This window comes from Corvus moneduloides, chromosome 16 (genome assembly GCF_009650955.1).
Source record: "Corvus moneduloides isolate bCorMon1 chromosome 16, bCorMon1.pri, whole genome shotgun sequence".
Lineage (NCBI taxonomy): Eukaryota > Metazoa > Chordata > Aves > Passeriformes > Corvidae > Corvus > Corvus moneduloides.
Window position 1 is genome coordinate 15,050,112 of NC_045491.1, and position 12,881 is coordinate 15,062,992.

Below are 12,881 nucleotides of genomic sequence, written 5' to 3' on the forward strand. Positions count from 1 at the left end.
GGGAACACGGGGCTCCGGGAACGGCTGGAGTCGGCGCCGCTCCAGCTCTCCAGACACAAAATTCCGCAGAGCAGATGTTCGGCACCGAGTGTGCTTCGCCTGAGCCCCCTGGAGCAGCACAGCTCGGGCCAAAGCCCTGCCCCGCCGAGGAGCCCCGCGGGCGGGGGCAGCGCACGGGACCGGCGGCGGCTGCTCCGGCAGCGCTGGCTCACCCCGGTCACGGGCTGTCCCGTGCTCCGCTCCCCCTGCTCTGACTCAGGGACAGGGAACGAGCAGCGTCACCCGCTCCGGCTGCCCGTGCTGAGCAGCTCCTGCCGGGCTGTGAGCGGCGCCGAGCGTTACAGTGAATGAGCAGGACAGAAATAAGTGAGGTTTGTCTAATTTCCGGAGAATTTTAATAGGAACCATGGACTGTACATCCTCTAGAAGCAAGCGATCTCTGGCTTTGGTCCCACCTCTGCCATACTGGCTGTCAAGACCCCTTTCCCCCCCCTCCGGTGGTCCCGGTCCTGAGATCCCCTCTCTGCTGGGTGTCCCACCACCCTGGGAGGATTCAGCTGGTGTCGGGAGCGGCACCATGAGCCAGCCGTGACTGCTGGTAGCCAGCACCATTCCTGCCGTCAGCCTCTTCAAGGGCGGTGCTGGAGGCAGGGGCCCGCCACCCTCCGCACCCCGCCCTGCAGGGAGGCATCGGCCAGAGTGAGGAGGGGGCCGCGGGGCAGGCCCCGCCCGGTCGCCATTCTGGCCACTTCGCCGGGCAGGAGAGCCCGTCTCCAGAGAGCAAAGCCAGCCAGGTGACCCACAAAAGCTTCTGCAGTGCCCAAGTTCCTGCTGGGGCCGTCCTGCTCCCAGCCCAGCATCAGCGAGCCACCAGCAGGAATTTCATAGCCCTGCTGGAAGCCGGAGCCGGCAGCCAGCAACCTCCTGTCCACGTAGAAGCGGTACTGGCCCTGGCTGGAGGACCAGGTGAGGCACAGGTGGTGCCATTTGCCATCCAGGAGCGGCATCACCGGGAGCTCCCGAAACTGCCCGTCCCCCACGATGAGAAGTGCAGAGCCAGGGCGATCCCGACCATGGCCACGCACGGCCAGCTCGCTGTTCCCGTCCTCGGTGGTGTAGGAGATGAGAGCACCAAGGCGAGGGGCTGGGGTGGCCAGCCAGGCACAGAGTGACATCGCCCGCAGCCCCCGGTGTGGCCCCAGCCCAAGGACGGCCCTGTGCTCAGCGGAGGTGTTGGGGAAGAGCAGGACGGCACCGGTGCGACAGGCGGGGGAGGTGGGCACCGGGGCGGGGGTGCCGTACCTACCCTCTCCCGGCTGCTGGGGGAATTCGGGCTGCTTCTGGGGGACCGTGGCTACGGTGGGGAGCACCGGTGCCATGGTCTGGGGTCCTGCTGCTGCATCACGAGGGGTCTCCTCATCCTCCCCGGGTGCTCCACCAGGCCCGGCATCAGCCGGCAGCCAGAGCCCTTCCTCCTGCAGGCGTTCCTGCCACCGCCTCGTCTTCGGGCGCCGAGGGCCGGGAGTGCTGGGGGCAACCTGGCCCGGTGGCTCCTGCTCCAGCTGGCTGCCCCGGCTCCGGGCAGTGTCTGGCTGACCGTGCGGTTTGGTGCCAGCCTCCACCAGTGCAGCTGGTGGGTGGGTGAGCAGGCCGTGTGGTGGGCTCAGAGCACCCACGGTCCCCTCCAGCCTCTTCAGCCTGCGGCGTAGCCGCCGGCCAGCGGTGGCCAGGCGGGCCAGCTCGGCACCAAGGGCGGCCCGGGCAGCGACGGCCGCCTCCGCCTGCTCCGCCAGTGCCTGGAAACGTCCATCGATGTTGTAGGAGATGTTGTAGTTGCTGGCGATGCTCTGGAGATGGTTCAGTGTCACCTCCTGGAGCCGGAGAAACTGTAAGGGAGTGGGATGACGTGGGGTGAATCCACGTCCCCATGCGGGCCCCTGCCCAGCCCAAAACGCTGAGTGTCCCTCTGGCACAGGCTGGTCAGCCCCCCTTCCCCGCCCCGGGCACCCACCTGCTCCTCCAGGCGCCGCAGCCGCAGGAGCAGCGGGCCGGGCCGGGCCAGGGGCCCCGGTGCCCGGGTCAGGCCGCCCTGCAGGGCGGCAGCGAGGATCAGGCAGAGGGGCAGTGCCATCCCCGCCATCCCGCTGCCGGACGCTTTCTGCCTGCACGGCAAGGGCGGCCCTGGCCCCCGCGGTGCCCCCCCGGGCAGCCTCCATCATGATGAGATCCGCAGCCGCCTCTGGCACGGCCCAGCACCGGGGCTCCCAGCGCCGGGGCCCCGGGCCAGCGCACTGCGGGGGCGGCTGGACCCGGCCCAGAGCTCCCGGGGCAGGGGCCGGGCCGGGCCGGGGGTATTCGGCTGTGAGGTGGGGAAAGGTGTGGGGGGCACATGGCTGGGTGCAGGGCAGGAGGGGGACAGGCAGGGCAGTGCCGGCAGGACAGGGCGGGTAGAACGCTGTGGTGTGGTCAGTGCCGGCAGGACAGGGGGGGTAGAACGCTGTGGTGTGGTCAGTGCCGGCAGGACAGGGCGGTGCGGCAGGGCCTCCACGAGGGGGCAGCACGTGCGCGACTCAGCGCCGTCCGTGGGCGGAGCTTTGGTGCCGTGGGCGGGGCTTCGCCTCGGCGCAGCCGGAGCCCGCCTTTCCCTAAGCCCCGCCTTTCCCTAAGCCCCGCCTTGCCCTAAGCCCCGCCTTGCCCTAAGCCCCGCCTTTCCCTAAGCCCCGCCTTGCCCTAAGCCCCGCCTTGCCCTAAGCCCCACCTTGCCCTAAGCCCCGCCTTGCCCTAAGCCCCGCCTCCCCATAAGCTCCGCCCCAAGCCCCGCCCCGTACCCTTGAGCTCGGCACAAGATGGCGGCGGCGACCCTGGTCCGTCGGCTCGGCCGCTCAGGTGCGCCCGGACCCTGCCCCGACCTCTCCCTCCGCCGGGCTCGGCGTGTCCCCGAGCCCCCGCCGCCTCTCTATGCCCCCCCCTTACCGTCAGGGTATTCCACGTATCCCTCTGCCACGGTTTGGGGTGTCCCTCTATCTTCCCTGAGTGGGTCAGGGTGTCCCTTGTCCGTGCAGAGCGGTTTTGGGGAGCGCACGCCACACTCGTGGGGGCTGTGCTGTTCCCGTCCTTACCTGTCTGTGTCCCCCAGGTGTGCTGCCCCTGTGCTGCCGCCCCCCAGCGTGGGACAGGGCCAGGGGGCCGCCCCCCAGCCCCCTGCAGCCCCCTGGCCTCCCGCTGGCCCCGTGTCGTTCCTTCAGCAACAACAAGATCCAGGTGGAGCTGGACGAGAGCTCAGGTACGGCGGGTGGCACCTCCGCGGTGTCACCTTCGACCCACGGGCACTGTGGGGCACAGGCAGGCTCCCTTCCACCCCTGTCGCATGTCATGTGTGGCTCTGGGCATGGAAAGTCACCGGATTCCCAGATGTTCCAGCTGCAGCTGCTTAGGACCCTCAGAGAGAAGTGTTTGGGGTTGGGAGCCTCACCAGTTGTGGGTACTTCAGGTGGTTGATGCCACACGCAAACCCTGGCTGTCACTGTCCCCTGCCTGTGCATTGTCCCTTCTGTGGGGGTGCCTGGTTTGGGCACCTGGTAGAGTGGCAGTGCTCCATCAGGGAAGAGCTGTTGGGAATTTCTGTGACCTGGCTGCCAGGAATAGCTGTTACAGGACCTTGTGCCTGCACTGAACAAAGGTGCCTCTGCTTGTGGCTTCCCAGGTCCTCCCTTCAGGTGCCTGGGTGTGTCCTCCTACTGTTCGCAGCTGGGCATGGCTGCAGCACCCAGGCTAAGCACTCAGGGAGGACCTTTTGAGTAGGGTAGCGCAGTTTGGGCTCAGAGCCCTTCTCCCACAGCGCTGACAGGCTTCAGCAGGTGTGTGACCCCCTGGACACAGCCTGTTTGCTGTGACAGAAGCTGCAGGCTCAACCTTACCCACTGAGCCCAGATAAAAGGGAGCTGCCGGGCAGCGTGACCTGGAAAGTGGCTGGTCTGTGCTCCAGGTCCACCACCCGCTGAGTGACCTTGGCTTGTGGGTGGATCTGGGCAAAGACAGGACCTTGCCCTTGGCTCTGCTGCTCTGGAAGCTTTTAAATAGCCAAGAGCGTTATTGAGTGGGAAAACACAGTTTGTTGAGGGAAACAGGGGGGTGGGTGAAGCTCCCCTGGGCAGGGCAGTGTGAGCTGCTGTGGGGGGCGGTCTGATGTCCCTGTGTTTACCCTGCACAGGCGTTGCCATGATGAAGTTCAAGAGTCCCCCAGTCAACAGCCTCAGCCTGGAGTTCCTCACAGAGTTTTCCATAAGCCTGGAGAAGCTGGAGAACGACCGGGCCTGCCGGGGTGTGATCATCACCTCTGTAAGTGTTTGCTCCTGTTTGAGTCACTGGCACGAGAGTGCCCCTAGGCACCTTGGATTGGCTCTGGGAGGAGGGCGGGGGACTCTTAGGAGGGCCATGATCTTTCTTGTGTGCCCTTTTCTAGCAGAAGAATGACAACCAAGTGTTGTCCTTTGTCATGAAAATCAGATCTGCTTATCCGCCAACCTGGCACATCCTGTGATATCTCCTGGCTCCACCACAGGGAGCTTCTGGGAGATGCCAGTGTTTATTTTCAGGTGTGATGCGGGGACAAGGGGGTGCCTGGGAATGGGACAGGACAGGTTTTGTGCTCTGTGGCTGATGTACTCAGGGACCCTGACAATGAGAAACCGTGTTGCAAGCAGAGGCCCAGCACTGGAGGCCATGGTGATGGGATGATCCAGGCTGGGGGAATACTGGGGAGATATTTTCAGAACCCCAAAAGACCCTGCTTTGTATCACATATTCATCACTTTCCTTTCCCTCAAGCTTCCAGGCTGAAAACTAAAGGGTCTTTCCTGCCCTGTGACTCTCAGAGACATCTGTCTTTTCCTAATTCCAGGCTCTCCCCAAAATATTCTCATCTGGCCTGGACATCACCGAGATGTGTGGGAAGAGCGTGGAGCACTATTCCGAGTTCTGGAGAGCCGTGCAGGAGCTGTGGCTTCGGCTCTACGGCTCCAACTTGGTGACGGTGGCTGCAGTCAATGTACGTCCTTTGGGCCCGCCTTCCTCGGGCTGGGATTGTCACCTTGCTTTGCACTGCGTGGGCAGGGACAACTGAAAAGCCAGGCTGAAATTCATCCAGGGATGTATCTCTTGGGGTGTTTGGGTGAAATTCGTGTCTGTCAGTTCTGTGGTGTGTGGGAAGGTATGGAAGTGTGGGATGCTGCAGGCTCCGTGTAAGCTGTAGGCACTGCTGGGGTACAGCAGCATTTCAGCATTTCCAGCAGGTTTTGCTTCTCCAGCCACGGTTCTTGGCCAGCAGGAAAGTGCTGCTGGAGTCTCTGTGTCCATGGATGAGTCGTTACATTCTTTGTGTCTTGTTTTCGTTTTCCAGGGCAGTGCTGCCCTGGCAGCTCATGGTGGTGTCTGTCCACAGCCCCCCATTGAAGGCACTTGGGTCTTCTCTTGGGAATCCTATGCAGGGCTGAGCAGCACTGAGCTGTGAAAAAGATGGTCGCAAATGGAAGGGAAATCTTCCCTGTGGGGGAAGATGAGGCACTAGAACAGGTTGCCCAGAGAAGCTGTGGCTGCCCTATCCCTGGAAGTGTCCAAGGCCAAGTTGGATGGAGCTCTGAGCAACCTGATGTAGTGGAAGGTGTCCCTGCCTGTAGCAGGGAGCTTGGAATGAAATGGTCTTTAAGGTGCCTTCCAAGCCAAACTCTCCTGTGATTCTATGAAACCCTGATCAACATCAGAAATCTTCTTTAGGACTGTTTCGAATCAGGTGATCAGAAATTTGGGGGACATCTGCTCTGTCTTCCTGGTGTCTTACCTGCTCCGGAGTGATCAGCGAGGCTGGGCAGTGTCTGTAACCATGTCCTAGACTCACTCTGTCCTTCTCTCTGCCAGGGGTCCAGCCCGGCCGGGGGCTGCCTTGTCGCCCTGTCGTGTGACTACAGGATCATGGCAGACAACCCCAAATTCAGCATCGGCCTGAACGAAGCCCAGCTGGGCATTGTGGCTCCCTTCTGGTAGGCCAGTGCCTCCCAATTCTAGTATCATGTGTAGATCTCTAAAAAGAATTCATCTTCAAGGAGTTAATTAATCAGTTGAGTTGGTCATGGCAGTGTGGTTTGTGTCAGGGATCAGGTATTTGCAGCTGCAGGAGATGACACCTCATTTCTGTCCTGTCCTGCAGGTATCTGAAAAGCTTTCAGGCTGCAGAATGTCCTCATACCCTGCACCAACCAGGACCTCAATTCTGACCCTGCAGTCAACTCCAGAACTAGTGCTGGGAGATCTCATGGGTCAGGCTCAGTCTGGGAATAGGCTTTTCTCTGTGTACACACTGTGTACCTGCAAAATCCCGTGGTGTGGAGATCTCTGAAAGCATGGGGACACAAAGATACTGATACACAGGCCTTTGGTTCCCCTAAGAATGTATAAATGTACTGTTGGGAAGGAGCTTTCAGTCACAGCAAGTAGGTACCCACAGGCACTGAGGGTAAAAAGAGCAGCTTTCATGCAGAGGAGAGGGAACGCTTTTGGGGTACTACCAAAAATGGCTCTTCTCACACCATTTTCACATTGTGACTGAGCCCACAGCTGCTGTTCAGAGCACCAAACCTGGGGAGTGGGACCAGGATGCTCTCAGAGCCCTGAGCTGGGGGAGTGGGACCAGGGTGCTGTCAGCTCCGATGTCTGGGTGAGCTGTCCCTGAGCGTGGCTTTCCCCCCCATCTCTTGCAGGTTTAAGGACACGTTTGTGAACATTGTGGGACACCGAATTGCCGAACGCTCCCTCCAGCTGGGCTCCCTCCACCCCGCACCTGAGGCCCACAGGCTGGGCCTTGTGGATGAGCTGGTGCCAGAGGAGAAGCTTATGGAGAAGGCTGCAGCTGTCATGGCACAGTGGCTGGCCCTTCCTGGTAAACCTCTGGCAGAAGAGGAGGGGACCTGGTCTAAGTGGGAAGCACAGATGCCAGGGCTGGTACCTGGGAGCTGCATAACAGTTTCCATTAAAAGGGAAGGTTTGGATGGCTGGAAGAAAGGAAAGCTCAGCCCAGCGGTCCCGGCAGCCTTGGGCTAACGGAGAGGGACACTGTGCTAATCTTCAGGGCATGTGGCTCCAGCTCAGCTCATCCTGCCAGCCCTGCTGAGTCAGTCTGGAGGTGTCTGAGCTCCACAGACAGACCAAATCTCTGTCTGTCAGTGGAGGTGTTAAATGGAAAGCTGCCATGGAGCTGAGGGAACAGCCTGGGTGAGAGCTCCTGGGTGGCTGCCAGGCTGCTTTTGTGGTCTGAATCAACTCTTGGCACTCTGGATGGCAGTGATGGGAGTGTGGGTGAGGACAGGCAGACAGCACAGGCATTGTGTGTTTGGGCTGCTCCGTGACTGCAGCACAAAGTTCCTGGGCTGGGAGAGGGCTCTCCACAGGTCTGAGCAGTCCCAGCCCATGCCACCTCTCCTCCCTGCTGTCCTAGTGTTAGAATGACACCTCACCCCTCAGACTGGGGAGCATGTCTCAGCTGTGCCCTCTCCTGACTTCCAGGAGGTCCCCTGCAGATCCTTCCCCTAAATCAGAGCTGTGGGTGGGTGGAGGTTGCTGTAGCCCCCGGGTGCTGGAGCAATTCAGGGTTCCCAGTGTGTGGATGGGTCAGTCATCATTTCATTGTCACTAAGCGTGTGAGTAAAACATCTGTGCAGCAGATGTGCTGCCACATCACTGCACCTGGCTCTGTGAGGGTGTGAACAGATGTGTGCTGGAGGCCTCAGTCAGCTCCACCAGCTCCTGCTGCTTCAGCAGCATCCGCGTATCCATGTGGAATGGCGCAGGCCCAGGGATGAGCTCCAGGGAATGGTGCTGCTGGCTTTTGAACAGCGTGGTTGGCAGGAGCAGATTGTCTTGCCAGGGATTGAAGGGATTGGTTCAGGGGAGGTTAGAGCCTGTAGTTTCAAATAAGGAGGAATTTTGTTTGGTTACTGGTGTGTATTGGAGGTGGGTATTGGGCTCTGGAGGGTACAGAGAGAAGGAGCTACATGACTTTTTGTCATCTGTGCCAGTAGATCAGTCATTCCCCACTGAGCAGTACAACCATAATTTATTGTATGAGAATTTATTCAGTTCAGCTCCCAGCTACTGGGTTATTCTTACCCCTTCCCCCACTGGTTTCAAGAGCACTTTGCTGTGTGATCCCTCCCCATTACACCTGCATTTGGTGGCATTGAGAGCTGGTCAGGGGTGAGGACAGGGCATCAGGGCGTGTTCCTTATCCTCTCTGTCCTCTTTGCAGACCATGCCCGCCAGCTCACCAAGACCATGATGAGGAAGGCGGTGTTGGACCGCCTGGTTGCTCACCGGGAGGAAGACATCAAGAACTTCATCACCTTCATCTCAAAAGAGTCTATCCAGAAGTCCCTTCGCATGTACATGGAGATGCTGAAGAAGAAGAAGAGCTGAGGATCCAGCTGGTCGTGGGAGGTCAAGTCACCCTCTGAAACGCTGCAGTAGCTGTTGATCTCACAGCAAAGCCACCTGCAGTGCCAGAAATCAGTGATGTGCCACCTGCTCCCATGGCTGCCCCAGCTGCCCCTTCCCTTTGTGCCTGTAGAGTGCCTGACACCACTGCTGCCTTCCCCAAGGGCAGGGAGAGCCCACTCAGCCCCCTGAGAAACGGACAGGAACAGGGTCTCGACACGCTGTGGCCCGAGCCAGACAGTCCTTGGATGTCCTCCCTCCTGTCCAACCGTTAATCGTGAAATGAGGTTTGTCAATAAATCTTCAATGAGGTAGGAGATGGATGCTTTGTTCCGTGGCTTGTCTGTGGTCACCTGGCTGGTGGCCTGTCCTGAGGCTTTCGTTCGTGGTGGGCTGGGGGGTCTGGACGCAGCCAGCTGCCATCCTTCTCCAGACTGGGATCTGGGGCAGCCCATGCACAGGACTTGTGGATTGGGCTGAGTGGAGCACCTTCATGGGGATTGGTGGTGGGAGCTGGAGCTGGATCCTTGTCTGTGGCTGCAGGAGGAGCTCAGACCATCAGCTTCACCTCGACCGGGTAGTGGTCACTGACTGCCAGGGCCTGGAGGAGGGCAAGACATGGGAGATGTTCGGTGAGCCACTCACCCCTCACCGTGCTGCTGGGGCCAGCAGGGCAGTCAGTTGCCCTGCCAGAACCTTCTGCCTGCTGGAGGCTCTCCCCAGCCCCAAGACACTTGACACGCAACGCTCCAGTTTTGTCACCTCTCATGGAGAGGTGACCAGGCGTGGCTTGGGGTGGGCACTGGCAGGGGGCCACCTGCCCTCTAAACCCCCATGTCTCATTTGGAGGCTCTGTGCCAGTGATGGGCGGTTGAAGGTTGGCTTGGGTTACCCCATACCCTGAGTTCCCATGGAAGACCACAAAAAACCTTGTGCATCTCTTCTCTTCCCTATGAGAAGTGACCTCAACTTCCCCATCCTTTTTCCAGCCTTGGGTCCCTTGTCACCCTGAGCCCTTTGAACAGACAAGGGCAGCCCTGCAGCCTGGGCCAGCTCAGCTTTGGTGCCTGCTAGAGCCCCAAAGGTGTGATCCTGGCTCACCTCCTCCTGGTCCAACTGGAAAGCACGCTGGAAATTGTAGATACCAGCTGAATTGGACACGATGCTTCTCTTCAGCTTGTTGCCACACACCACAATCCTGCCGGAGAGATGTGGGTGGATGGTGGGTCCCATTCCTGCCCCTGCTGGTGGTGCAGGATGGGCAGGGGGTCCTGGGGTGCCAGGGAAGGGGACAGTGGTGCCCTGGTGGCAGCACTTACCTGTCATAGGCACAGTCTGACTTGCCCACGGTGGTGTCAGCGCTGTCAGGGAGCAGCCACTTGAAGATGTCGCTGGTACGCAGGCGGATGGATGACCAGTCACTCGGCTGGACGTAGGAGCAGTCGGCGTTGAAGTCCCCCAGGAACATCATGTTCTGCAGGGGAGATGGGGAGGCTCATGGTGTGGGTGATGGGCTGTTCCTGCCACCAGCCCTCCCATGGGGGTGGCAGGGCTCCCACCATCACAGGGCAGGAACAGGGTTCCCATCCCACTGTTCCTGCACCAGCTGCGCTCGCCTTGGAGTATGGTCCCAGTGTGGATCAAACAGTCCCTGGGGCTCAGTGCCCAACCTTGGTGCCCCCCCAGTGCTGGTGACACTCACATCAGTCCCCCACTTGTTGATGATGGCCAGGTAGACATCGTAGAGTGCATCAATCTCGGCGACAGCATCATGTGGGGCCGAGTGCAGGGGCACCAGCACAAACTCCTTCACCTCTGCCAGGCGAGAGGGATGTCAGCCCCACAGCCACCCCATGCCAGAACCCATTGACACTTGTTCCCCCACTTACTGGTGCTGGGTGCTGAGACCCTCAGGATGAATGGCTCCCGGCTGAAGACATCCTGGGGGTCCTCATATTGGTAGGTGTCCACCACAGACACAACGTCTGTCCTGTGGGAACAAAAGGGTGGTGACCCTGGGACTTGGCACAGCCCCTGTGTCCCTTCCATGGTGCTGGTGGCCCTGCAGTGCCATGGCACAGGCAGCAGCACTGCCAGCCCCATTACCTGTAGATAAACAGGTACATCTCTTTGTAGTTCTCCCGTCCCAGGGGGCCACTGATCTCGTAGTCGTATGGGGATGTGGATGCACTGCAGAGACACAAAGGCAGAACAGTGATGTGGCTGGGACCATCCTGGATTGGCCTTGGCACGTTCAGGAGCTGGTGGCCCCAGGGTTTGCACCAGCTGGTCTGCTCTACAGTCCCCATGGATGGGTCACTGTGCCCTGGCCATGGGGTTACATGAGGTATAGCAGCTCTGAAGCTCCCCCAGCCTCTCCCCGAGGTGGCTCTTTGGGCACACCATGACATGGGGCGGCTCCAGCCACCCCTTTCTCTGCAGGGACATTCCTCACCTTCATTTGCAGCAGAGCTAAATTAGGTCAGCAAGCAGCCTGGGGCCATGCAGCGCCCAGCGTCACCCTCCCTGCCCTGGCTGCGTTGTGGCCATGCTGGAGGGGACACGGAAGAGGTGAGGATATGGGCTGGGCGTACCTGCTCAGGAGCACTCGCTGCCTTTCAACACAGCAGCAGCAGCTTCCGCATGGTCCCGAGCCGTGCCCTTTCCCAAAACAGGGTCAGCACCCAGCCAGTGGAGAGGCTGCCACCCTGCTGTGGCCAATTTTAGCCCACCCCGGCAGCCCCTTTTCCTCCTAGGGGGCCAGAGTCACCCACCTCAAAGCTTCATCCACTGCTGGGTCCATTCCAGGGCCCCCCTGCCACTCACAGGGTCTTGGGGTGCAAGGTCTGCCTGTCCCTTCATCCCCCTCTCTTGCTTCTGCCCTGTCCTGTTGAATTTTGCCAGAGCTGTAGTTCCTTTCCATCCTGCGTGCTCTGGTGAGCTTGCAGATTTCAGAAGGGATTTGTATCACTTGTATCCCCATTCTCTTCACCAGGTTATTCCCAGTGTTGCTTTCAGTGCCTCCTCATTGCCCCAGCACATTACTCCTATTCTTCTTTCCAAAAATAAACTTTCTGTTGATGATGGACAACTTTTTTTTTTTTTGCCTTTTACTGGTCAGGCAGCTTGGCTTTCCCTGCTGGGACTGCCATCCCAGCCCCAGCCCCTCTTGTACCTGTTGAGCTGCTCCATGAGCTCAGTGACAGCGCTGAGGTCAGAGTCACGCACCTCCTGCACCAGCACCACGTCATAGCGGCGCAGGACCTGCGAGGCCGAGAGGGACAGCTCAGGACCAGTCTCACACCCCTCTCCCAGTCAGGTGCCCTGACATGGTTCTGGCTTCAGCACCACAGGAATTTTACATGTCCCTTGGTGCCAAGGCAGATGTCCCCAAGAGGGCTCAGAGGGACTGTGGGTTGTGCCTTCATCCACCCAGGCCATCCCCAGCACTGTGATGCCATCCCGTCCTCAGCCATGTCCCCATGTGTCCCTGGCCCGGGAGCTGTGTTGGGGTCTGTCCCAGCACACAGCCCATCCCCACGTTGCACTGGCTGCACTCACGTTAATGATGATCTCTGCCACTTCCTTGTTGGACATCTTGGTGTCACCGAAGGCCTGGATGTTGAAGGCTCCGACACGCAGCATGGCAGTGGCTGGGCACAGGAGAGCCACAGCCAGCAGGGACAATTCCAGTGTCACAGTCCCCATTCTTCCAGGGTGGGTGCTGGGTCACAGGGATGTAGTGATGGGAGCTGAACTCGTAACACTACTTTGGATTTGGGATAGAGGAAAAAACATGTAGATCCTTCCAAAGTCCTGGTGTGTGACAGTGTGTCATGGTGGGCACTGCCCAGAGCAGACTGCAAAGCTGGTGTGAGCAGTCTGCCAGCTCACCAGTCCCAGAGGAAGATAAATCCTGTCCCACTGCTGTGAATCTGCCTCATCCAGCTCCAGAGATCACCCAGCTCCACTCCCCACCAGGATGTCTTCACTGCCCACCAGCCCCATCCATCCACCACTGTCAGCATTCCAGGCACCCCAGGCTCTTCCACATCCTTAAGCTTCCCTACAGCCCCCACTGCTGGGGTAAGGAGCGACTCCTCATCCCGGCTCATCCTGGCTCATCCCAGTCCCACCTGGTTGGCAGTTGAAGGTGCTGAGCCCGGATCCGTCCTTACCTTGCTGAATGCGCGGCACCTCTGCCCTCCCGGCAGCAGGATGGGCGGCTTTATTCCCAGCGGAGTTACCGGCAAAGCAGGATGAGTCGGACACCCCTGTGGGGGTTTTGGCATAACTTTGAGCTCCTTCCCACATTGGGAAACCAAAAATCCCACAGGGTGATGGGGTGGGGCCATCCCAGCCACCGCTGTGCTGACACAGCAAAGGACATACAGGGAGAC

At 59.8% G+C, this 12,881-nt stretch overlaps 3 protein-coding genes across 3 annotated transcripts; 1 reads left to right on the forward strand and 2 right to left on the reverse strand.

The window, feature by feature from the left end:
• Positions 1–378: 378 nt before the first annotated feature.
• On the reverse strand, positions 379–2,658 carry PTX4 (pentraxin 4). Its single transcript, XM_032126120.1, has 2 exons — positions 2,012–2,658; positions 379–1,886 (listed from the first exon to the last, which is right to left on the reverse strand). Exons 1-2 carry the CDS (start codon positions 2,138–2,140, stop codon positions 630–632), a joined length of 1,386 nt encoding a protein of 461 aa, XP_031982011.1. The 5' UTR covers positions 2,141–2,658; the 3' UTR covers positions 379–629.
• Positions 2,659–2,787: 129 nt separating this feature from the next.
• ECI1 (enoyl-CoA delta isomerase 1) lies at positions 2,788–8,798 on the forward strand. Its single transcript, XM_032125509.1, has 7 exons — positions 2,788–2,886; positions 3,137–3,283; positions 4,211–4,338; positions 4,901–5,047; positions 5,914–6,035; positions 6,753–6,931; positions 8,297–8,798. The coding sequence occupies exons 1-7, from the start codon at positions 2,847–2,849 to the stop codon at positions 8,461–8,463; spliced, it is 930 nt and encodes a 309-aa protein (XP_031981400.1). The 5' UTR covers positions 2,788–2,846; the 3' UTR covers positions 8,464–8,798.
• A 96-nt stretch (positions 8,799–8,894) lies between these two features.
• Positions 8,895–12,632, reverse strand: LOC116451776 (deoxyribonuclease-1-like 2). The gene is made up of 8 exons (XM_032125510.1): positions 12,043–12,632; positions 11,657–11,745; positions 10,588–10,671; positions 10,371–10,471; positions 10,184–10,296; positions 9,801–9,955; positions 9,583–9,679; positions 8,895–9,082 (listed from the first exon to the last, which is right to left on the reverse strand). Exons 1-8 carry the CDS (start codon positions 12,187–12,189, stop codon positions 9,032–9,034), a joined length of 837 nt encoding a protein of 278 aa, XP_031981401.1. The 5' UTR covers positions 12,190–12,632; the 3' UTR covers positions 8,895–9,031.
• Positions 12,633–12,881: the final 249 nt, after the last annotated feature.

What these genes read in the sequence shown, in the direction of transcription:
- PTX4 (XM_032126120.1), bottom strand. Translation starts at nt 2,140, where the DNA reads ATGGCGGGGATGGCACTGCCCCTCTGCCTGATCCTCGCTGCCGCCCTG. An exon ending in TGCGGCGCCTGGAGGAGCAG is followed by an intron (nt 1,887 to 2,011) that starts GTGGGTGCCCGG and finishes ACTCCCTTACAG; the next exon opens with TTTCTCCGGCTCCAGGAGGT.
- ECI1 (XM_032125509.1), top strand. Translation starts at nt 2,847, where the DNA reads ATGGCGGCGGCGACCCTGGTCCGTCGGCTCGGCCGCTCAG. An exon ending in CCGTCGGCTCGGCCGCTCAG is followed by an intron (nt 2,887 to 3,136) that starts GTGCGCCCGGAC and finishes TGTGTCCCCCAG; the next exon opens with GTGTGCTGCCCCTGTGCTGC. An exon ending in TGACGGTGGCTGCAGTCAAT is followed by an intron (nt 5,048 to 5,913) that starts GTACGTCCTTTG and finishes TCTCTCTGCCAG; the next exon opens with GGGTCCAGCCCGGCCGGGGG.
- LOC116451776 (XM_032125510.1), bottom strand. Translation starts at nt 12,189, where the DNA reads ATGGGGACTGTGACACTGGAATTGTCCCTGCTGGCTGTGGCTCTCCTG. An exon ending in CTCATGGAGCAGCTCAACAG is followed by an intron (nt 10,672 to 11,656) that starts GTACAAGAGGGG and finishes GTGTCTCTGCAG; the next exon opens with TGCATCCACATCCCCATACG. An exon ending in TCCAGTTGGACCAGGAGGAG is followed by an intron (nt 9,083 to 9,582) that starts GTGAGCCAGGAT and finishes GCCCTCCTCCAG; the next exon opens with GCCCTGGCAGTCAGTGACCA.